At 35.2% G+C, this 20,496-nt stretch overlaps 1 protein-coding gene and 2 pseudogenes across 2 annotated transcripts; 1 reads left to right on the top strand and 2 right to left on the bottom strand.

Annotated features, from left to right (window-relative positions):
* Window positions 1-1,243: 1,243 nt before the first annotated feature.
* Window positions 1,244-1,723, top strand: LOC147290977 (chromatin remodeling protein EBS pseudogene; annotated as a pseudogene).
* Window positions 1,724-6,012: 4,289 nt separating this feature from the next.
* On the bottom strand, window positions 6,013-11,820 carry LOC147290976 (uncharacterized; annotated as a pseudogene). The gene is made up of 6 exons (XR_015121512.1): window positions 11,738-11,820; window positions 10,551-10,822; window positions 9,818-10,460; window positions 9,528-9,727; window positions 8,621-8,865; window positions 6,013-8,083 (listed from the first exon to the last, which is right to left on the bottom strand). The product of XR_015121512.1 is annotated as an uncharacterized LOC147290976 (transcript).
* Window positions 11,821-14,962: 3,142 nt separating this feature from the next.
* On the bottom strand, window positions 14,963-17,360 carry LOC147290975 (uncharacterized). Its single transcript, XM_086238486.1, has 2 exons — window positions 17,075-17,360; window positions 14,963-15,340 (listed from the first exon to the last, which is right to left on the bottom strand). The coding sequence occupies exons 1-2, from the start codon at window positions 17,309-17,311 to the stop codon at window positions 15,266-15,268; spliced, it is 312 nt and encodes a 103-aa protein (XP_086094612.1). The 5' UTR covers window positions 17,312-17,360; the 3' UTR covers window positions 14,963-15,265.
* Window positions 17,361-20,496: the final 3,136 nt, after the last annotated feature.

The raw sequence follows: 20,496 nt of genomic DNA, 5'->3' as shown, positions 1-20,496 counted from the left end.
TAAGTCTTATTTATTGCTAACATATAAAATACTGACCTTTTCATTAACACATATTATTTGGTGAGCAACTGTTGTTTACTCGAGCTTTGGAAATGTGCTTTTGTTAGAACATCTCCAATATAAGAAGCAAACTTTGTTCTTCAAATTCAATTTTGTTGAGTTATGTGGTAGTTTGAAAAGTCAGATTTCCTATTTAAATTTTTTTCACTCTAACAGATTCTTCAAATTTTCTTAATTTATTATTTTCTTCTCATTTTTGTTGTGTTGCAAATTTTTTTTACTTCCTTCATTCCTTTTTAAACTTCCAATGCACCATAATTGTGTAATCTTCTAATAGTGAAAAATAGTTTGACGAGTCTCTCTCACTCGACTAATCAGCCAAGTGGAAACCTATTTGACATTGTCCAATCTGTTGGAGAGGAATTTTCCTATCTGGCTCATCATATGAAGTTGATAGCTTGATTTGAAGAGGATATTGCGGATGCTCTTAGACATTCTTTTATTCTTTTTTCTATTGATTCTTTAATATTTCATTTCATTCTTGGTAAGACAACATTACCCCCTCTAGCATTTTTTATTTTGAAATCATTCATCCTTTGATAAAAATTTGTTACAATATATCTCTTATGCCTTTTTTTGTTGACTCTTTAATAATATTGCATTTATTAGCACAATAGTAAGAGTGAGATTCCCTTCAAGAGAACATTAATCCTCTAGCATTAAGTAAATGGGTCCAATCGAGAAAATGTTATTATTCCAACAGACATGACATGACATGAACACGAGCATAAGATGAGTCATACATGACATGAACACGAGCACAAAATAGGCCATACATGGTTTTTTTTTCGTACTTTTTTGTCCATGCCACTTTCTTTGTTTGAAAAAGTGAATCCTAAAGTTGTCGCATAATAAAAAAAACAACTCAATTGATAGTCAACACGTAGTCAAACTAATATATGACAAAAATCAAAAGATAGAGATAATGCATGCGAGAATGTATATTGTAGAGTTTTGAAGATGGAGGTACAATGTGAAAAATGAAAAAAAACTTATAATATGTAGTAATCTCTCCCACTCTCTTTTGTTATCTCTAAGAGCAGGACCTAAATTAAGTTTATGTACTCCCTACCTTAATTAAGTCCAAATTGGAGGGCTTTGCATGTAACCAAAATTACAACATTGAAATTGCATTGAAGTTGGTACATTATAAAAACATCTACAGCTCTTTGAAAAGACCCTAATGGCCAAAACCAAACCAGGAAAAGCGACGTGGACTCTTACACTATCAAAAGTACCAACAAGGTCGTCAGAGCTGGGATTGTGTGCTGAAGTGCTCATCTGACACTGGAAAGCCCTCGTACAGTGGCAAGCATTGAGAAGATCAAAACTTGACAACCAGAGCAATGTGACGATGATAGTGAGGTGGTATTACATGCAAGAAAAGTTAATTGGAGGTCGCAGGCAGTTCCATGAAGCTAAAATGCTCTTCTTGTCTTACCACTATGATGTTCAGAGCTCTCACACCATTGAAGGAAAGTGTACGGTCCACTCTTTCAAGAACTACTCAAAGCTTGAGAATGTGGAAGCTAAGGATTAGTACTGTAGATTGAAGTACATAGCTGCTACTGAAGCCTTGATACCTGATATAGTAGTTGTGTATTGCAAGTGTGAGATGCGGAATAACCCAGATGTCCGTAACATGTACAATGTGGTTGTTTAATCAATCTATTTAAATTATAACACATGTAATATTTTAAGGCTGGTTTTATGATTTTGGGTTTTAAATAATAATGATTGTATATATATTTAATTTTAATGGATTGGTCACATCGCCGTCTTGCTTGTGAGGTATAATTGTAGCTAAAACTCTCCTGATTTTGGGCATTTGTTATGCTGTATTTTGCTCTATGTTTAGACTAAACTCACTGTTGTTGCTAGGTCAAAAACAGTGAATAAGGTGTTGGCCTTCTTACTTGTGTCCTTGGTTTGAGCTATAGGTTGGGCTCCCAACTTTGTAGTGCACATTTTTACAAAGGGTGTGCCTTCCTCGGTCTGGTATTTTGCCCACCCCTAGTTTACTAGGCAAAGAACAGGAAGTTCCCATGTGGAAGGGTTTATTCATTTACCAAAAGCAAGGATTTTTTTTGTTTTTCTTTTACAATTACAAGTGGAGGCGGGGGGGTGAATAATCTTAGGTGTTGGGTGTCAAACTCTTAACCCATGTGAGTTTGGGCCCATTCATAATTCATGTTGTACTCGTGTTATGCAGTCTTTGATGAGCCAAACTTGACATATTTACTTGTGTTATCCTCATGCTGGTAGTATGTTTCGTGCTCGTGCTCGTGCTCATACCAGCTGACCTGTTTGACACCTCTACTCTTAACCATTAGTGCTACAAACCCCCACGTAAAATTTGAATTAAGTTTCCTAGCTTATGAACTTGAACAACATTTTTTCCTTCAAGCCGTACAAATCAATAAATTCAATATCATATTTGTATGTTTTTTCATTTATTTAGGAGAGAGAAACTAAATAGTGAAACTCTTACAGATAATATAAATAAATATATATTTTTTTTTTCACATGTGAATGTAAAGAACAAAGTTTAAACTGAATTCTGATGCATTGAAGATACAAGAAAAATTTCCTAAATATAGAGCAAGTGCATATAGCCTAAGTCAAAGTAAGGTCATGATACCCTACTGCACAATCCACATGATAGCAAGGAAAGAGCTCATCTTTTCTTGCCTCTAGCAAAACACTCCTTGCAAATGAAGTCACTTATTTGGGCGCTTGAGTTGCACCAAGGCATTAGCAGTTGGTGATGCTAAAAATGTATTATGGGGTTTTTTCACATCCTCATCATATGAACATTCTAAACACATATAGTGATCCAATTTTTTTGCTTCTATAGTCATACACTGGGAAGCCATAATCTACAAAACATCCACTCAATGGCTTTGAGTAGTGCATTAAGCACTTCATCACACATGCCTCTAAAGAGAAGATTCTTTTTCTGCACGCTAACTTCCCTACCATAGACAACAAACAAAATAAAGCTTACAAGCCAACATTAACATTTGAGTAGCAGTAGCTAGCAACAACAACAAGTCTACTCCTAATATATGGTACCCATCAACCACAAGAAGGTTGCTACAAACCAACATATTTTGACCTAGCAACAATAGTGAATTTTGTCTAAACATAAAGCAAAATACAGCATAACAGATGCCCAAAATCATGAGGGTATTAACTACGTACAATTATGCTACACAAGCAAGACGGCGATGTAACCAATCCACTAAAATTATAATATATATACAATCATTAATATTTAAAACCCAAAATCATAAAAGTATCCTTAAAATATTACACTTGTTATAATTTAAATAGATTGATTACACAACTACGTAGTACGTGTTACAATCAACCGAATTATGCTACGCGCATCTCACACTTGCAATACACAACTACTATATTAGGCATCAAGGCTTCAGTAGCAACTTTGTACTCCAATCGACAATACTAACCCTCAACGTCCAAATTCTCAAGCTTTGAGTACGTAGTTCTTGAAAAAGTGGACCGTACACTTGCCTTCAATGGTGTGAGCGCTCTGAACATCATAGTGATCAGACAAGAAGAGATTTTTAGCTTCATGGAACTACCTGCAATCTCCAATTGACTTTTCTTGCATGTAATACCACCTCACTCTCTCCTTCACATTGCTCTAGTTGTTAGGTTCGATCTTCTCAATGTGTGCCACTGTACGGGGGCTTTCCAATGTTAGATGGGCACTTCAGCACACAATCCCAGCTCTGACGACCTTGTTGGTACTTCTGATAGTGTAAGAGTCCACATCCCTTTTTCTTGGTCTGGTTTTGGCCATTAGGTTCTTTTCAAAGAGCTGTAGATGTTTTTACAATGTACGAACTTCCAAGCAATTTCAATGGTGTAATTTGGGTTACATGCAAAGCCCTACAATTTGGACTTAAGGTAGGGAGAACAGAAACTTTAGGTCCTCCTCTTAGAGACAACAAAAGAGAGTGGGATAGACTACTATATATATTATAAAATTGTCATTTTTCACATTGTACCTCCATCTTCAAAACTCTACAATATACATTTTAACATTATCTCTATCTTTCAATTTTTGTCATACATTAGTTTGACTACGTGTTGACTATCAATAGAGTTGTTTTTTATTTATGCGGCAATTTTAGGATTCACTCAAGGGCAAAAAAGTACGAAATAAATATAAAAAAACCAACCATATATGACCTATTTCGTGCTCGTGTTCATGTCATATATGACTCATCTTGTGCTTGTGTTCATGTCATGTAATGTCTGTGGGAATAAAAACATTGTCTCAATCAGACCCATTTACTTAATGCTAGAGGAATAATGCTCTCTTGAAGGGATTCTCACTCTTACTATTGTGCGAATAAATGCAATATTATTAAAGAGTCAACAAAAAAGGCATAAGAGATTGTAATAAATTTTTATCAAAGGATGAATGATTTCAAAATAAAAAATGCTACAGGGGGTAATGTTGTCTTACCAAGAGAGTATGACTATTGCAATTGCGATAATAAATGCAATATTAAAGAATCAATAAAAAAAATAAAAGAATGTCTAAGAGCATCTGCAATAGCCTCTTCAAATCAAGCTATCAACTTCATATGATGAGCCACATAGGAAATTCCTCTCCAACAGACTGAACAATGTCAATTGTCAAATTGGGGACTTGGTTTCCACTTAGCTGATTAGTCGAGCGAGAGAGACTCGTCAAACGATTTTTCACTATTAGAATATTACACAATTATGGTGCATTGGAAGCTTAAAAAGGAATGAAGGATGAAAAATAAATTTGCAACACAACAAAAATGAGAAGAAAATAATAAATTAATAAAATTTGAAGAATCTGTTAGAGTGAAAAATTTTTAAATAGGAAATCTGACTTTTCAAACTGCCACAAAACTCAACAAAATTGAATTTCAAGAACAAAGTTTGCTTCTTATATTGGAGATGTTCTTACTAGAGCACATTTCCCAAGCTCAAGTAAACAACAGTTACTCACCAAATAATGTGTTAATGAAAATGTCAGTATATTATATGTTAGCAATAAATAAGACTTATGTTTTTAGGAAAATTTTATAGTGTGATATAATTGATATATGTTTCAACTATTGAGTCTATTGGGTTTGTTTTCCATATTAGTGTTTAGAGTTATGAACGTTTAAATCTATTCGTATGACCTACAAATTCACACTATATACATACTTGTTTGAATAAATGAAATGATATTCTCTGATGAGCGTAACATTACTAGCTTTTATGAAATATCAAAATTTACTCCACCAAAACCAGGCAATTATATCGATTATGAAGTTACTTCTTTGGGTGCCTGAGCTGCACCTTGCTGGCGATGCTGAAAATGTGTTCTTGGGTTTTTTTTCACATCCTCATCAGTTGAACATTATGAATTAAGTTCACATATAGTGATCCAATTATTTTTGCTTCTTCAATAGTCATGCCCACACAAGTAGGATAATAGCAGCCTAAACCTAAGTTGTTGCTTTACCTCCACCCGGGTGGTAATCACCCTGACTTCCGGCAGGTAAACCTCCGGCCTGTTCTTAGCCTAGCAATATTTGTCCTAAACCAACCACTGTTCATTTTCCTCATCAAATGGACAGTAGTTCTCATGGCGAAATATTGATGTTTGATGAGAAAGTGTGGTTGCGTGAATACATATGATTTCTCTTTCTTAAGGATATGGATCATGCCCCAAATCCAGGATATTCAAAATCAGCAGATATAGATTAGGAATTAAACAAGAAACGATACAAGACACCCAAAACATAGATTGTGTACATTACACTATTACCGTTATACTTTCATTCTGTCAACTAGAGAAATTTACTCATGCAAGTACAGATGCATAAAGCCATTCCTTTAATCACCAAAACAAAATATGAGATACCTTTCTGCTTCCTTAAGCCTAAGATGTGTTGACCTTAAAAATTTCATTGACTTGGTGTGATGCTCAATGCAAACATATAACTTCATACAACAAATCAGGTGAATGAACAAAAATGCTACAATTGGTTCTATTGAAGAGTATGTACATGAAGAAATACCCTACAGCTAATTAAAGCACCAATATTTCTAGTCCTCACTGCCCATCATGCCCATCTGTCACATATTTGTTGGACGCCATACTCATCAAAAGGCATCAGCAGTCTCAACTGAAACATTTCCCTCAGCAGAAGTAATATTGATGCTATTGACAACAAGCTGGCTGACCACGTGATTGTTGTTGATGTTTTCAGCACCATTTTGAAGTTTACACCTAATAACATGAGATTTAGTAATTAAAGATGGCTCCTCACAAGGCACAGCTGTTCCTCACTGTAATTTGACGTTGATGAGCATTTTGGCGATGACTCTGAGTGTATAACCATCATATTGCCAACTGCCTTTGAACCCAGACTACTATCAGAACCATTTGTCATGTCACCAACCACATCCAATGTGAAGGCATTATCAGCAGAGGGTAGGTGATTACACGTGCTTCCATTCTCACTTTCAATTTCCATTCTATCATTTTCTATAATGTCACCTGAAGTTTCAGCCACTTCAACCACTTGCGGTTCAACAGGCACAGATGCAGAGGGGAAGATCTTATTATCTACAGTATTATCAGCAGATGTTTTGGAAGTATGAGCGGTGATATCATGGCTGTGGAGATCATTAGAATGGGTTACTCTGCATTGGTCCTCAAACTCCATTCCATTCTCGCTTTCAATTCCCCTTCTCTCATTTTCTATGATAACACCTGAAGTTTCAGCCATTTCAACCACTTGTGATTCAACAGGCACAGATGCAGATGAAGAGGTCTTGTTATATACAGTATTATCATCAGATGTTTTGGAAAAAACAGTGGGTTCAATATCATGGGTCTGGAGATCATTAGGATGGGTTACTGTGCATTGCTCCACGAACTCCATTGTCGAAGAAGGGATATCAATTGAAAGTGGCTCCGCATCCATCATATTTTCTTGGCAATTATCATCCTCAAGCCCATTTGGATTAGTGAAAGCATCATCTGTGGTAGGCAGATCTTCAGGCTCAGTGTTAAACAATGCCCTCTGTTTGCTTCCTGAGAAGACACCACTAGACACAACCTCATCAACAGAATATAACCCAGGTGGGGAAATACAAATGGATGATGGGTCAACATCCATCTCAGCACAAGTAATTTCATCTCCACAACTCTCATTACACATGCCATTTCCACATGCTACCAGATTACTCACTTCAGTACCCACTTTACCCCTGTTTCTCTCAGTAGTGACATTTCCATCCCCACAACTTTTCTCATTAAGAGATAATACTTCCTCATTTATTGGACCCTCATGTACTAATTCTTGATCTTGATCAACAAAAGCTCCTAAATCCATTGTGGCATTGCTGTTTTCCAAATTAACTAGTCCATTTAATTGCTCTTGTACAAAGACTGCTAAAGGAATAGCATGATCACGAATCAAAGAATCATGAGGTGGGCAGTGCAGCATATCAATTAAGGCCTGGTGGTACTGCAATAGACTAATAGATGGCATAGAAGACCTTTTCCGACAGACGTTAATAACTTTGAGTATATGCTCACACAGGTTGCCCATTTCTGCCCAACTGCAGTTGCAGATACTGAACTGTGACCCAGGGTTCCAAACAACATAAGCCCTATCTTGATCAAGCTGGTCAGTAACTTTTGCACATGTACCTTCCATGACTACATTGGAGTCTGAAATCTTCAAAGCTTTACGCCAAGATGTTAATCCACTCACCCACTCATCTTTCCAATATCGTGCAAAATCATCCTTCTCAGAATATTCATCAAGCCAGAAGTGGGAATGTACTTTTGTACTCAGCTTATCAACCAACCAATCAACTCGTTTGTACACACTAGGTTTCTTCTCATTCAACAACCTAAGCTTTAGTTGGTTGTGGTAGAACTCCAATGCTGCACAGGTCTCCTGGCTAGCAAGAGGCATACTTTGTAGTGCATCGGTCCACTTCCCTAAGTCAAAAGACATTTTTCTTGTATGAGTAATTCAACATAAAGCACAAGGAAAGAGGCTTCTATTTTAAGAGAAAGGCAAGAAGGAAAACAAAAAGGCCACTGGAGCCACTGGACTTCAAGACCAATTTTTATCTTGATCCCATACGATAAAATGATCTCCTTCTTTACAATCGACTGCCAAATTCTTAAGACATATCCTATCCCCACATATACATATAATATATAACACAGAAAGTTCACGTATGAAGGCACCAAAATATATATTACATATACACACACACATGAATGTCCATACATTTATCCGTAGTTATTATTATATATGTAAATATGTAACATAATGTATGTATGTTAACCTGTATGTATGCCATATACAGTCAAATTAATCTTCAGCTTAACAATTGGCAGGGCAATTCTTCAGAGATGCACACATAGACATGAATATATGTACGTAAAGATAAGATCCAACTAAAGACACACCTGTTAGTTCATATCATAGGACAAAATATACCTCTACTTAAGATGATAGTGACCAACCTATTCTAGGATACCAAGTTGCCTTAAAGTAATCCATAAAATCTGATTCGTCAACAAAATCTTCCATGAAATCCTCAAACAAACTCTCATTTCCTTGTTTCTGGCAGATGTTATCCACTGCCTGATGAAGCTTTCTCGATATTGTGGCTCGCATCTCGTTGTCCAAACATTTCTTTACTAAGTTTTTATGCCATGCATGACGAACCCGCCAAAAGCTTATCAACACCGAGCACTGAAATACATCCCTGAGTACAATGAAAAATAATATTTACTTAGCTTCAGCTTATACAAGTATTATTAATTAAGAATAGAAAAAAGAAATAAAGCTCCAGGTGATGTCACAGAGGCCTATTTCATTTCAAATAGTTGCAGTAATGCCACTGACCCAAACCCAAGAGGCAAGAAGGACAACTCATAAATTTAGACATGAACTTTATTTCCAAGCCTTCAACTTTGGTTTTTAAACATCCCTTCAAATAAGCAAGGCTATGGGTCGACATTAAAACACCAATTGTCAAAAACATATGCAACAAAACAAATAACACTGGTGACTCAACTAGACAGTCTGAATCAAAGCAACTGGACTAGATGTTTAACAACCAAAGAGGGACTTGGGGTTTCAAGAAATTGGGCATTGATTTCAAAGACCTAGACCCCACCTGCTTATCATATCAAAATTGATATCAAATACTTCTGTCTAATAAGTGAAAAAAACTGAAATCGAATACATAGCAAATAGGTTGATCAAGTAATGATGTAGTTGGTTTCACACTTCCACTTCTATAGGAAATGATCTATTGAGTGTTTCCTACCAAATTAAAAAAAAAAAAAAAAAAAAAAAAAAAACATTAGTTTATACAATCATCTATTGCCAGTTTGAAGTTTGGACAATGACTGAGCAGCCAACCTGATGGTGAGCACATCAGCTAGAGGATCATCTACTATGAACCCAGCCAACTTCCATGAATTATCTTTTTTTTTAACTTTATCGTAAAGAGTCCTCATCCATTTTTCAGTATCAGAACTTGAAAATTTTGGAGCCACTATCCATGCCACTGGAATGGCCTTGTTGTCTTGGTTAAATACAAGGAGACTGTGAACTGCATACTAGATAACATTCCAACAAGAACATACTCAGTTTCTCATCATATTAATAATTGTAGTTAACTAATACAAGGTTACACAAACTAAACTGACCTTCAATTTGTTTGTTCCAAACCTTGAATCAGAGGCCAGGAGGCTGCGATTACCAAAGCGAATCATCTGTTGCAACTGCCACTCTGTTTGAATGCCCAAAGTGAAAGGGTTCGTATCAGAGAAATCTTCAAAGAAAAAAACAACACTCTGATGGTTTTCCACCCACATGTTGATGCTAACCGCATCATCTGCATCCAATTCATATGTTGAACGTCGAATGCTCCTCTCCTGTCTCCGGACGTACCTATGGCTTAAAAGGTCATCCCGATTAGATGGACCACCCTGTCTCTCTACTGATTCATTGTGTCTCTGCATTATAGTTTCCACAGATACCCCCACATATAGCAAAGATAATACACGAAGACGTAGATCCTCAGAGATGTATGGGGCAAACATAGCACGCGTTCCAGCAGCTTGTGAGCCATGGCATGGCAATCCTTTCTTATCCACATGCTTATCCACATTATATATGATAAGCGCTACTGAAGGTTCAACAATTAAGCGTTTAACAATAAAGTGGCATTCACAACCTCTCTTGGTATTTGGTCGACCAGCATTTTTCTTCTTTGGGACATAAGTAGTCCTGCTGGGTCGTACAATGCCACCCGCCCTGTGGTCATCAGGACCAAAGGAACACCAATATCTACACATTTGAAAGAAGATAAGTTAAGCTGATAGGATGCAGGAACACTGGTAAGAAGGGACAGAGAGAAGAAAAAAAACTGGAACTTACAGAATATATTCAAGAACGCCATCAACCTTTGTTTTGTAAGATGTCTTTGGCTGCCGCTTCCGCCTCGCTTCAACATGAAATCTCGTTGGACAATCTTTGTTTGCAGATTCACCCCTCACAAAATCATTAACCCTAGCAAAGGGGATTAGAGCAATTCTATCTTTCTTGTCACACCAACCTTCCACAGTTGACCATACAAGTTCGGCAGAAGAAAACTCCAAATTTGGAGGATTCTGTACAGGGAGGGACAGAATCTCATCCCATCTAGCCATCTACAATGGATAAAACAGAAATGACACATTTAAAAACGGTTCACTAATATAATATTCATGCTAGCAGAATACTCAACGAGCAAAATCCAGATGTTAACCTTAAAAGCCTAACTTTAAAATAAACTACTTCTTTGGCCTTCAGTACTGAATGCAGCTCAGCTCAAGTAAACCATACAGCACAAATTCTTGGAGTTGCTGTTCCAATCCTTTGCACAACTCAGGTCACTATTGTCTAACAATGGGCAATAAAAAATCTATTTTCACCACCTTGCACATGTTCTTATCGCCTACCTTTTTGTTCTAATAGCAGTGTCTACGAACCACCTTACTCATATAATCAGTCTCCTTTCTAGCACACTTCCACACCAAATTTGGACAAATTCACTCAAGCTATCCTCGAGTGAATTCACCTCTAGCTTCCCAAAACTACAAAAGTGCATATTATATGCTTCTCTTTGTTACCAAAGATTCATCTTAACAATCATTACTTCACCAAGAGCTCAATCATGAATTACCTATGCCAATTTAAACAATTACAAGCACACTGCAAACCGGATTAAAAGATAAAACAAATACTAAACAAAATTCAATTCAATTCATGCAATAAATTCATTCCAAAGAAAAAGTCCAAAACTTTAGGAAACCACTCCAGTTCCCTCAAATTCTTTCTCAAAAAAATTCATTTCTTTTGCTTTAAAAAATTCTCAGAAACCAAACACAGCCGAAAACCAAAACCAAAAGGAGAAACGAGAACTTCTTTCAGACAAGTGAACTCGCTCAGCTTCACCCACATAACCGAAACGATTCTCACACGAACAGAGCTATATACACACACATAGACGCCTTTATATATGGATAATATGTGTATACATATACATGCATATATATACATATGGAGTTAGGGTTAGGGTTTACCTGGTAAGGTTTAGGGAAAGCAGGAGGGAGCTTGTGCTGCCCTGGAAGATTGGAAACGGACGGAGTGAAGGACTGAACCCCAAAAACCCTTTCGTCCTATACTTTCTTTCTTTTTTCTTTTTCTATTGCTTCTTATTTTATCCAACTTTAGAGTATTTGCAAAACAGGTCAACTATTCTCAATAATTCTCTTACGGCCTTTCTGTTACAATCGTATACTATTATAACAATTACAAGCACACTGCAAAGCCGATTAATTAAAAGATAAAACAAATACTAAACACAATTCAATTCATGCAATAAATTCATTAATGCAAAGAAAAGGTCCGAAACTTTAGCAAACCACTCCAGTACGTTCCCGCAAATTCTTTCTTAAAAAAATCCTTTCTTTTGTTTTAACAAATTCTCATAAACCAAACACAACCAAAAACAAAAAACAAAAGGAAAAAAGGGAACTTTTTTCAGATAAGTGAACTCTCTAAGTTTCACACACATAACTGAAACCATTCTCACACGAAGAGAGCTACATGCACACACATACACGCCTCTACATATGGATAATATGTATACATATGAAGAGATTATCTCTGCAGGAACTAAAGAACAGAATGTATATGTATTATGGCTTTTTTTTCACCATTTGATTTTAAATTTGGCATGATTTAATTATTTAGGATATAAATTATCAATCTAGACATATTTCTTGATTTTAACTCTCATAATTGTGAGTTCTCATTTTTCGGTTAGAATTTAGATTTTAACTCCCAAATTTTGAGCTAATTCGAGAGTTCAAACCTAAAATATAATCTTGAATAATAATTATATACCCTAAAATATAGACCCTTATACCCTAACACGTTGAACCCTATAAAAAATAGCCTAAAAATGACAAATTAAATGTCAAAATGTCATAGAAATACTCATGAACGGACGTACTGCAGAGAGAATTTGTGTGTGTGTATATATATATATATATATGTGAAAATTACAGATTTGGTCCACTTATTTTATACCTAGTTCAATTTTGGTCCACGATTTTTTTTAAGTTCTGTTTTGGTCCACTAATTGTTGCACTTGTTCAATAAAAGCCAAGATTTGTGACTTTAAATCCTTTGGATTATGTTTTCTTCAATTATAATTGAAATATAAGTTATATTTCATCATTTCTTAGTCACAGGAACCAATTTGAAGTATTATAATCAAAGAGAATTGTGATTAGATGAAATTTGAAAAATTGGTAGTTTTGGGTACCCTACTTTGTGGTCAATTATCTTGAGTTTTAAAACTCCAATTTGAATGATCTTTAGATGGTTGTAAAGAAGAGATGCATAGTTTTTAAACAAGTATATGTTTGCTGAATTTGGGTAAGATTTGATAGGGTAAAAGACATGCTAAATTTGAGAAAACAAATCTGAACTTTTATTGAACAAGTGGAACAATTAGTGGACCAAAACAGAACTTAAAAGAAATTGTGGATCAAAATTGAACTAGGTATAAAATAAGTAGACTAAATCTGTAATTTCATTATATATATACATTGGAGTTAGGGTTTGCCTGGTAAGGTAAGGAAAGAAGGAGAGAGCTTGTGCTACCTTGGAAGATTGGAAATAGACGGAGGGAAGGACTAAACCCCAAAAACTCTTTCGTCTGAAGAAAGACGAGTGAAAAGAAATTATCTTGATCAAAAATATAGGATGCTTGGAGGCCATCCTAATTTCTTGAAGGCTACTCCAATTACTTGGAGATTACCCTAAAGACTTGGAGGCCACTCCAAGCCTCCCTAGATTTAGATAAGAATGATTTCTAGTAAATAGAAATTACAAAGTGAAACCAAGATTTCCCTTATTTGTGGACAGTGACCTTGGTTACATTATTTACAACACTTTATTCTTTTTCTATTGCTTGTTATTTTATCCAACTTTAGAATATTTGTGAAACAGGTCAATTATTCTCAATAACTCTCATACGGCCATTAGGACACAACTATTTTGCTATTACAATCTTATACCAATACAAAGTTCTAAGATGAACTTGTTTCTCAAAAAACAAAAAAAAAAAGGTTCTAAGATAAACTTGAGATTGGTATAATCACTTATAAATTACATTTATACATATTCATTTCATACTTGTGTTTGACAATTCATTTAATGTTCATTCTTGACAAATTTTCATACTTATGTTGGGTTGTGCTCGATGTGTTGGATATCCATCGAACAGTTATGCTTATCATAAAACATAACATGACATAGATTTTTGTTTTTTGGGAGAAATAACATGACATAGATTATGTTGGACCATATTTGTCAATTTTAAACATATTTTTCAGATTATCGTGCCTTATGTTGAACGGATCCGTTTTTACAACTTTATTTATGGATAGGGATGTACTAATCGTGGTTATAAGGTTTTCATTGAAAGTATGGTATATGAAGCTTACAATTTTTTTTTGTTACTTGAAGCTCACGATATTAGGTGATGCTACCTTAGAGTGTATACTTGATGGTGAAGATTTCTGATATCTTGCCAGAAGTCCAGCAATATAGTTTTGCACCCCCACTAAATTAGCCGTTCAAATAATCAAATATGATCCAATGGATAGGAGGAATTTATTATTTAAAAACAAAACAAAAAAGCAAACCCAGCATTGACACGTGTCCAGATATTTTAAATAAAAGACTCAATATTTCTCTCCACTCATGGATCATTTCTCTCTTTCTCTAATCCCCAAAACTTCCAACTCGATCGTTTCACTCTATTTTTTCTCAATTCTCCCTACCCTTCCCGACTGAAAACTCATTTCTTCCATTTCATCTTCTCCTTAATCGTTTATGATTCCGATTATTTGCAAATCTGGGATTGTGAGGAGAATGATGAGATGGAAGAAATTAGTTTTTGGTGAACAACGGCTATGATTTAGTTGTCGCATAAAACTAAGTTGCACAACTTCTAGCAGGAGAGCTTGAGAGCAGAACTCATGGTGATATTGTTGCCTCTTTCAATCCACACTCAAACACAAAATATGGAACGGTGATTTGAAGTATAAATGTCTACTCTATTTTGAAGTTCAGATAACTATATAAGCAAGTCTTTCAAATCTGTATATTATGGGAGTTGCAATTTGGGATGGAACTAAGAACAATTTGTAATGTTTTTCATCTAAAGTTCAAAGCTAACGAATTATATTATCCTAAATGGAAGTATTGCTCTCATATGCACGATGCAATTGTGAGATGACTTTGTTTTGTAATTTATAAAGCAAATACAATTCTAGTAGAGTTTTAGGAGTTTGGAGGGGTAATCGCTCTTTTGCAAATACATTGAAATATAAATAGAGAAGTGTAAATGGCGAGATAACGGATAGTTTTCAATGGGTTTGGTAACTTGTAGGACAAATAGAAAAGAGGGATTAAGTAACACAAAAATAAATAAAGAAGGAAACAAAAAAAGAAAGATGAAAGTCCAACCCAGTTGGTTTTATATAATGAAATAGAATCTAAACCTAAAAATATTACAACTAAGAGATAAAAGGTTATTCGTCCCTTGCCCTCCGTTGTATCCCAAGTCCGGTTCTTATGTTTGCGCCCAACTCGATTAGGTCCTCTACCTGTAAAGAAAAGAAATGTGCAGTCCGTAAGTGCATCCTGAAAAGAAAATGATTGTTGTTCTGCTCAACTGGTCACATAAGATATGACCACACTGATATGGAAAAGAAATGACATTGTTTTAGGATTTATAACTAAGTTTAGGCTTTACTTATTTGAGTTTATATCAAAAACATAATCAAACGAATGACTGAAACAACATAGTTTTGCCCATAAACACAATATTAGCACACAATACCTAAGTACAGGATTCGAACACAACCAAAAAAGGATCCAAACTCGCCACAACCACCCCAAACACACACAAGAACTTTTATACATTAAAAACAATCTAAGCATGCACTTCAATTCATTTCCTTAACTTCCTTGTCTACTGGATGGCTAACTACATGATCAATTTTATTCCCATTTTTAGACATTTAAGCAGGAACTTTAGTTAAGATTTTGGAAAGGTATTATCTATTAGTCCATTACTAGTTCTTTTAGAGTACCTTAATTAAATACTTAACTACGGTTCATGCTTTTGACAAAAGATACAACAAGTTGTGGATAGAATTAGATGTCAAACCTGATAAGTTGTTCCACTCTTAGTAGGATTGGCAACTAGGAAACCTAGGATTCTGATGTCAGGGATAGAGGGTTGAAAGAGTTTTTAGAGTGAGGACTAACTTGGTAAACTCATATAGGATCTAAAATTAGGTAATGAGGTGACTCAAATAGTTGAAATTAAAGGATTCAATCCATAAATTCTACCAATAAAAGCTAGAAATTCAGCTACAAACATGGCAATGAAAAAAAAAAAAAAAACCATCATGAATTGAGCTTAAAGGCTCAGAGAAAAACTCTAGCACAGTCGGCATCCAGTCTAGAGAGCATAACTCAAATTAAGAGGTCCAGAATCTCAGAAGTTCAAGCCATCCGAGATAGTTGGAGGCCCCAAAAAGAAAGAAGGGCAGAAGCAAACAGTTCAAAAATATCAGGAAAATGGAAAAAGACCCCAAAGTAAAGAGTCTAACACAATTGGAGGCCCCCCAAAAAAAAAGAGCTATTATACCCAATTGATAACCTTTCTACTTACCCCTAGATAAATGTCGAAACATGCCTTAAATCCCTTTTTGAATGTCATATTCTTTGATCAGTTAACACAAGGCCTGAATCATGAGATAAGTACCAACATATGGCACTCTAGGTAACAGTACCTTACATATGACATTCCAAATTGTAATGCTGATTTGCTTTGTTTTCTCACAATAAGTTTTGGGTCATGTCCAAAGAGGTGAAGAGAGAGCTGTACTCAAGATTTTATGCATGCCCAGCAAGTTCTTTAATACTAGTACAAATGTACTTATTTTTTTTTACTTCTCAAGCAATACAACTAATCTTTCACTTCAAAATGTACTATTTGGAAAAATGAAATTCTTGCAATAATGATTCCCAAGAAATTCTTCGATTTCTTCCGGAAGCAGATGATTATGCGTTCCGTGAATAGCAGGGACATTAAAGATTAAAAACGTATTCCTTCATTAAAAAGTTAACTAAGAAACAGAGAAACAATAACAGCAAAACACAGGGGTACATATTTGCAAATATCACCGAATCAGTGGGGCACAAGAGTAATTACACAAACAATCCAACACACAGCTTGATACAACTTAAAGCAAACTGCAATGGATGCATTTCCGGAAAAAGACTGATATAACCCTAAGAAGCAGAGAGAGCGAGAGATGTGAGCTAACCTTGTGGACACCAGAGGCTCGAAGGGCAGCGACGGAAGCGGAGGCGGCGGCGCCGACGTAGAGCGATGCAACGGCGAAGGCCTTGAAAGGCATCAGAGTGGACTGGTTGCAGCCTCTCCGGTACGACACCACCGCCCAACCCAACTGGGTCGCGCTGGCCCCGGCCCACCAAAAGTGGCTGTAGCTCCGATCATTACCAACACCTCCTCCATTCTGCTCCTCCTGCTCCTCCTGCATCTCACTGATTGCAAAGCATCTGTGTTTTTTGTTGTTCGGATGGTGTTGGGTAAGTACGAGAGTGTGTTGGGTTGAACTGTTAAAGTGGGCTTTTCTTCATTTTCGGACTTCAGCCGATAATGGGCTTATTATGATATGCATGCAATATTATAGAAATGAGAATCTATGGACACCCAGCCCAAAATTTGTTTTTGAAACTTCCAAATTTGCCCCTGTAATTCAAAATTTAAGAGAAATTGAATAAATTAAAAAACAAAACAAAAAAAATGTTTGAAACCAATTTGAGTAGGGTACTTCCAGTGGCAGGGGTTCATGGTGTTGGTGTTATTCTTTAAAATGACAAAAGAGAAGTTTTGGTGGTTATGGCCCTTTCCCTTGTTGGCACGTCCTCCTCGCAACATGCTGAAATCATGGCAATTCATCATGGGTTTGATCTTAGATCTTACATTGGTACTTTGGTAGCAAGGTATGATTCAGTCCTTCTAACATTAGATGCTCAAGGACAAATTTCTAGATTTTAGGACGACCTTGCTACTTATGTGCACTTGTTGGAAAATGTTAAGGGGCTTTGGACGCGCTTTCAGGGGTCAAGTTGTAGTTTTCTCAAAGATAATTGTCATTTTGATTTTCAGACTATTGCATTTATATCAGTTTACTCTCTAAATTTCTAATTTGAAAAATTAAGGTATTTGACTTTTCAATTTTGCTCACTTTCCATCGGATTCGTTTCACAAAGTCAAATACTCATCACGAAGGGTCCTTATTAAAGAAAAAATAGTAGTGACGTGTCTATCACATGTATCAATTTACCAAATAAATTGACGGAATTACCTCAATTGGTAAAATTGAAAAATCAAGTATCTTAATTTTTCAAACTGAAAGTCTAAGGAGCAAATTGATACATGCAATAGTCTAAGGAGCAAAATGACAATTTTCCCTGTTTCTCATGACTGTAATATGGTTGTAAACTCTCTAACTCAGTGTGCGTTAATGTGACTGTTATGTAGTAATAATTACTACCGACAATGGCAATATTCAAGAAAAAAAATAGAGAGACACCGAGCGCCCACACACGCCTCAAATAAAATGTGTATGCCCAGTAATTAAAAAAGAAAATAAACCTTTTATCTTGTTGATTTCGGGAACTTTAAGGACTTTTGTCCTCCTTAATTAAAGGAGGGAGTTTCTAACAAAATAACCCTACACAAATTTTTTTTCTCTCAAATATTTTGTTTTTTTTCTTTAATTATTATTAAAAATAAATCCTGAAACCCAGCTACCCGACACCACCCTCCCTCCTTCCTCGACTCCCACCGGTCGATCCCACCACTTGTCGGTGACCCTCTCTCTCTCTTTTCCTTTTTTCTTTCTTTTTTTTTTCTTCTTTTTTTCCTTCCCTCTTTTTATTCTACTATTTTTTTTCTTCTTTATATGTAATAGATAGATAGATCAGTAGCGCTATAGAACTAACCAGTTAGTAAGATAATATAATGCTAACCACGTACCATTTTGGGTCCACTACACAATACGATCTCATAATCCGAACTGTTCATTTTTAAATCCTCATTCAATGATCGTTCTTGAAATAAAATAAAAAAAATCTATAATCAACTTTAATCTAATTGTGTTCAAATAAATATATGAACATTATTTTTTTGATAAACATTGATATGATTGTGATGATAATCAAATGATTAAATAATTTTTTATTTGAATGATTTTTTGCAATGATGATATATGATTGGGAATCCAAAAAATGAACGATTCAAATTATGAGATTACGTTGTATAATAGACCCAAAAGGGTGATTAGCTCTGTATTACCTTACTCACCAATTAGCTATAAGAGGTTTTTGTATGTATATATACTTTAGTTTAATGAATAGGCAAGTATTTATATGTATAAAGAAACCAAACGGTCAACTATTTATTTGATAAATAAAGAGAGAGAGAGAGAGACTATTTCGTTGTAAGGATGAGGGCGATTGGCTGGGTAATTGTAAGGATAAGGGAGTAACCCATCTTTCCTTTTCTCAAAACAAAGAGGCATCTTAATCTGTCACTACACTTGGTCCTTGATCGATCCGTTTCTACACATAAGCAAGCTTACTTCACATATACCTCAGCAAGTCTATTGAGTGGTTCTTAGTTTCTACACTTGGTTGGTAGAAAAAGCTTCTAGGTGGAAGCTTGAAGAATTTGCTAATTGTATTAGTTAATAAGGGAACTGCTAAGAGTCTCAATTTTTTTTTTATTGGACAAGATTTTTATTTATTTATTTTTTTAATGTCTAATGTATGAATACAATATAAGTTAAGAAAAAAAAAGTTTGAAAAAAAAGTTAAGATCCGTAGCACTTATAAGCTAATAATTACCTTTAGACTTCATATATGCAAAAGATTAATTTACAATGATAATTTCAAACTTTAGTTAAACACTACAAATAGCAACCTGTACGCGCTTGCTGTATATATTCATACTGTAGCTACAATACCTTGTGTAAAAACAATAAAATAACCATGTAGTTATCCTATCTTAATTTCTGATTTATACATATAAATATAAATATTATTTTATTATTTATTTGTTTATTCACATAGAATAATAATATAAGATAATGATTTTGGGCAGCCATTCCTTTTTTGGTCCAGCTGTTTAAATTTAATTATAAGTAAGCCCACACACTACCTACCCGATCCACGTTATAACTTTTCCATCATCTCCGTCTCTCTCCCAGTACTCCCTATCTGATTTCTCTCTCCTCACTGACATACAGTACATCCTTCATTAATTCACTAAGCACTGGCTTTATATCACATTCATAAAATGGCTCACGAAGCCTTAACCATCGCTATTATATATCCTCTTTTTCTTTCTTCTTAATTATTTTCTCATGCACTATTTTCTGGCCCTTCAAAAGCCAGCTGCTAGCTACTCAGTTCCATCCAACTTACTAACTACTTTTCTTCACTACATCAGACCCCCCATTATAACTAGAAAAGACACATTTGGTACTTTTCTTCCTGGAGCCATAAATTCCCCTATGTCTATGACTTTTCACGGTTCATATATCTATCTTTTTTTTTTTTGTTACAATATATCTATCTATTTTTTACCGTGTCCGTGAGTTTTCATGGTTTATATATATATATATATATATATCTATTTATTTTCTGGTGCCCATTT

The sequence above is a fragment of the Dryas octopetala genome, chromosome 3, assembly GCF_963921425.1.
Source record: "Dryas octopetala chromosome 3, drDryOcto1.1, whole genome shotgun sequence".
NCBI classification, from domain to species: domain Eukaryota; kingdom Viridiplantae; phylum Streptophyta; class Magnoliopsida; order Rosales; family Rosaceae; genus Dryas; species Dryas octopetala.
Note: the sequence above shows the minus strand (reverse complement) of the source record. Positions and strands in the feature narration are given on the sequence as shown.

Bases quoted from the DNA above. Each gene is read 5' to 3' on its own strand.
- LOC147290975 (XM_086238486.1), bottom strand. From the start codon at position 17,311: ATGCAGGAGGAGCAGGAGGAGCAGAATGGAGGAGGTGTTGGTAATGAT. The intron at 15,341-17,074 runs GTTAGCTCACAT...TTTTCTTTACAG, and splicing joins GAGCCTCTGGTGTCCACAAG to GTAGAGGACCTAATCGAGTT.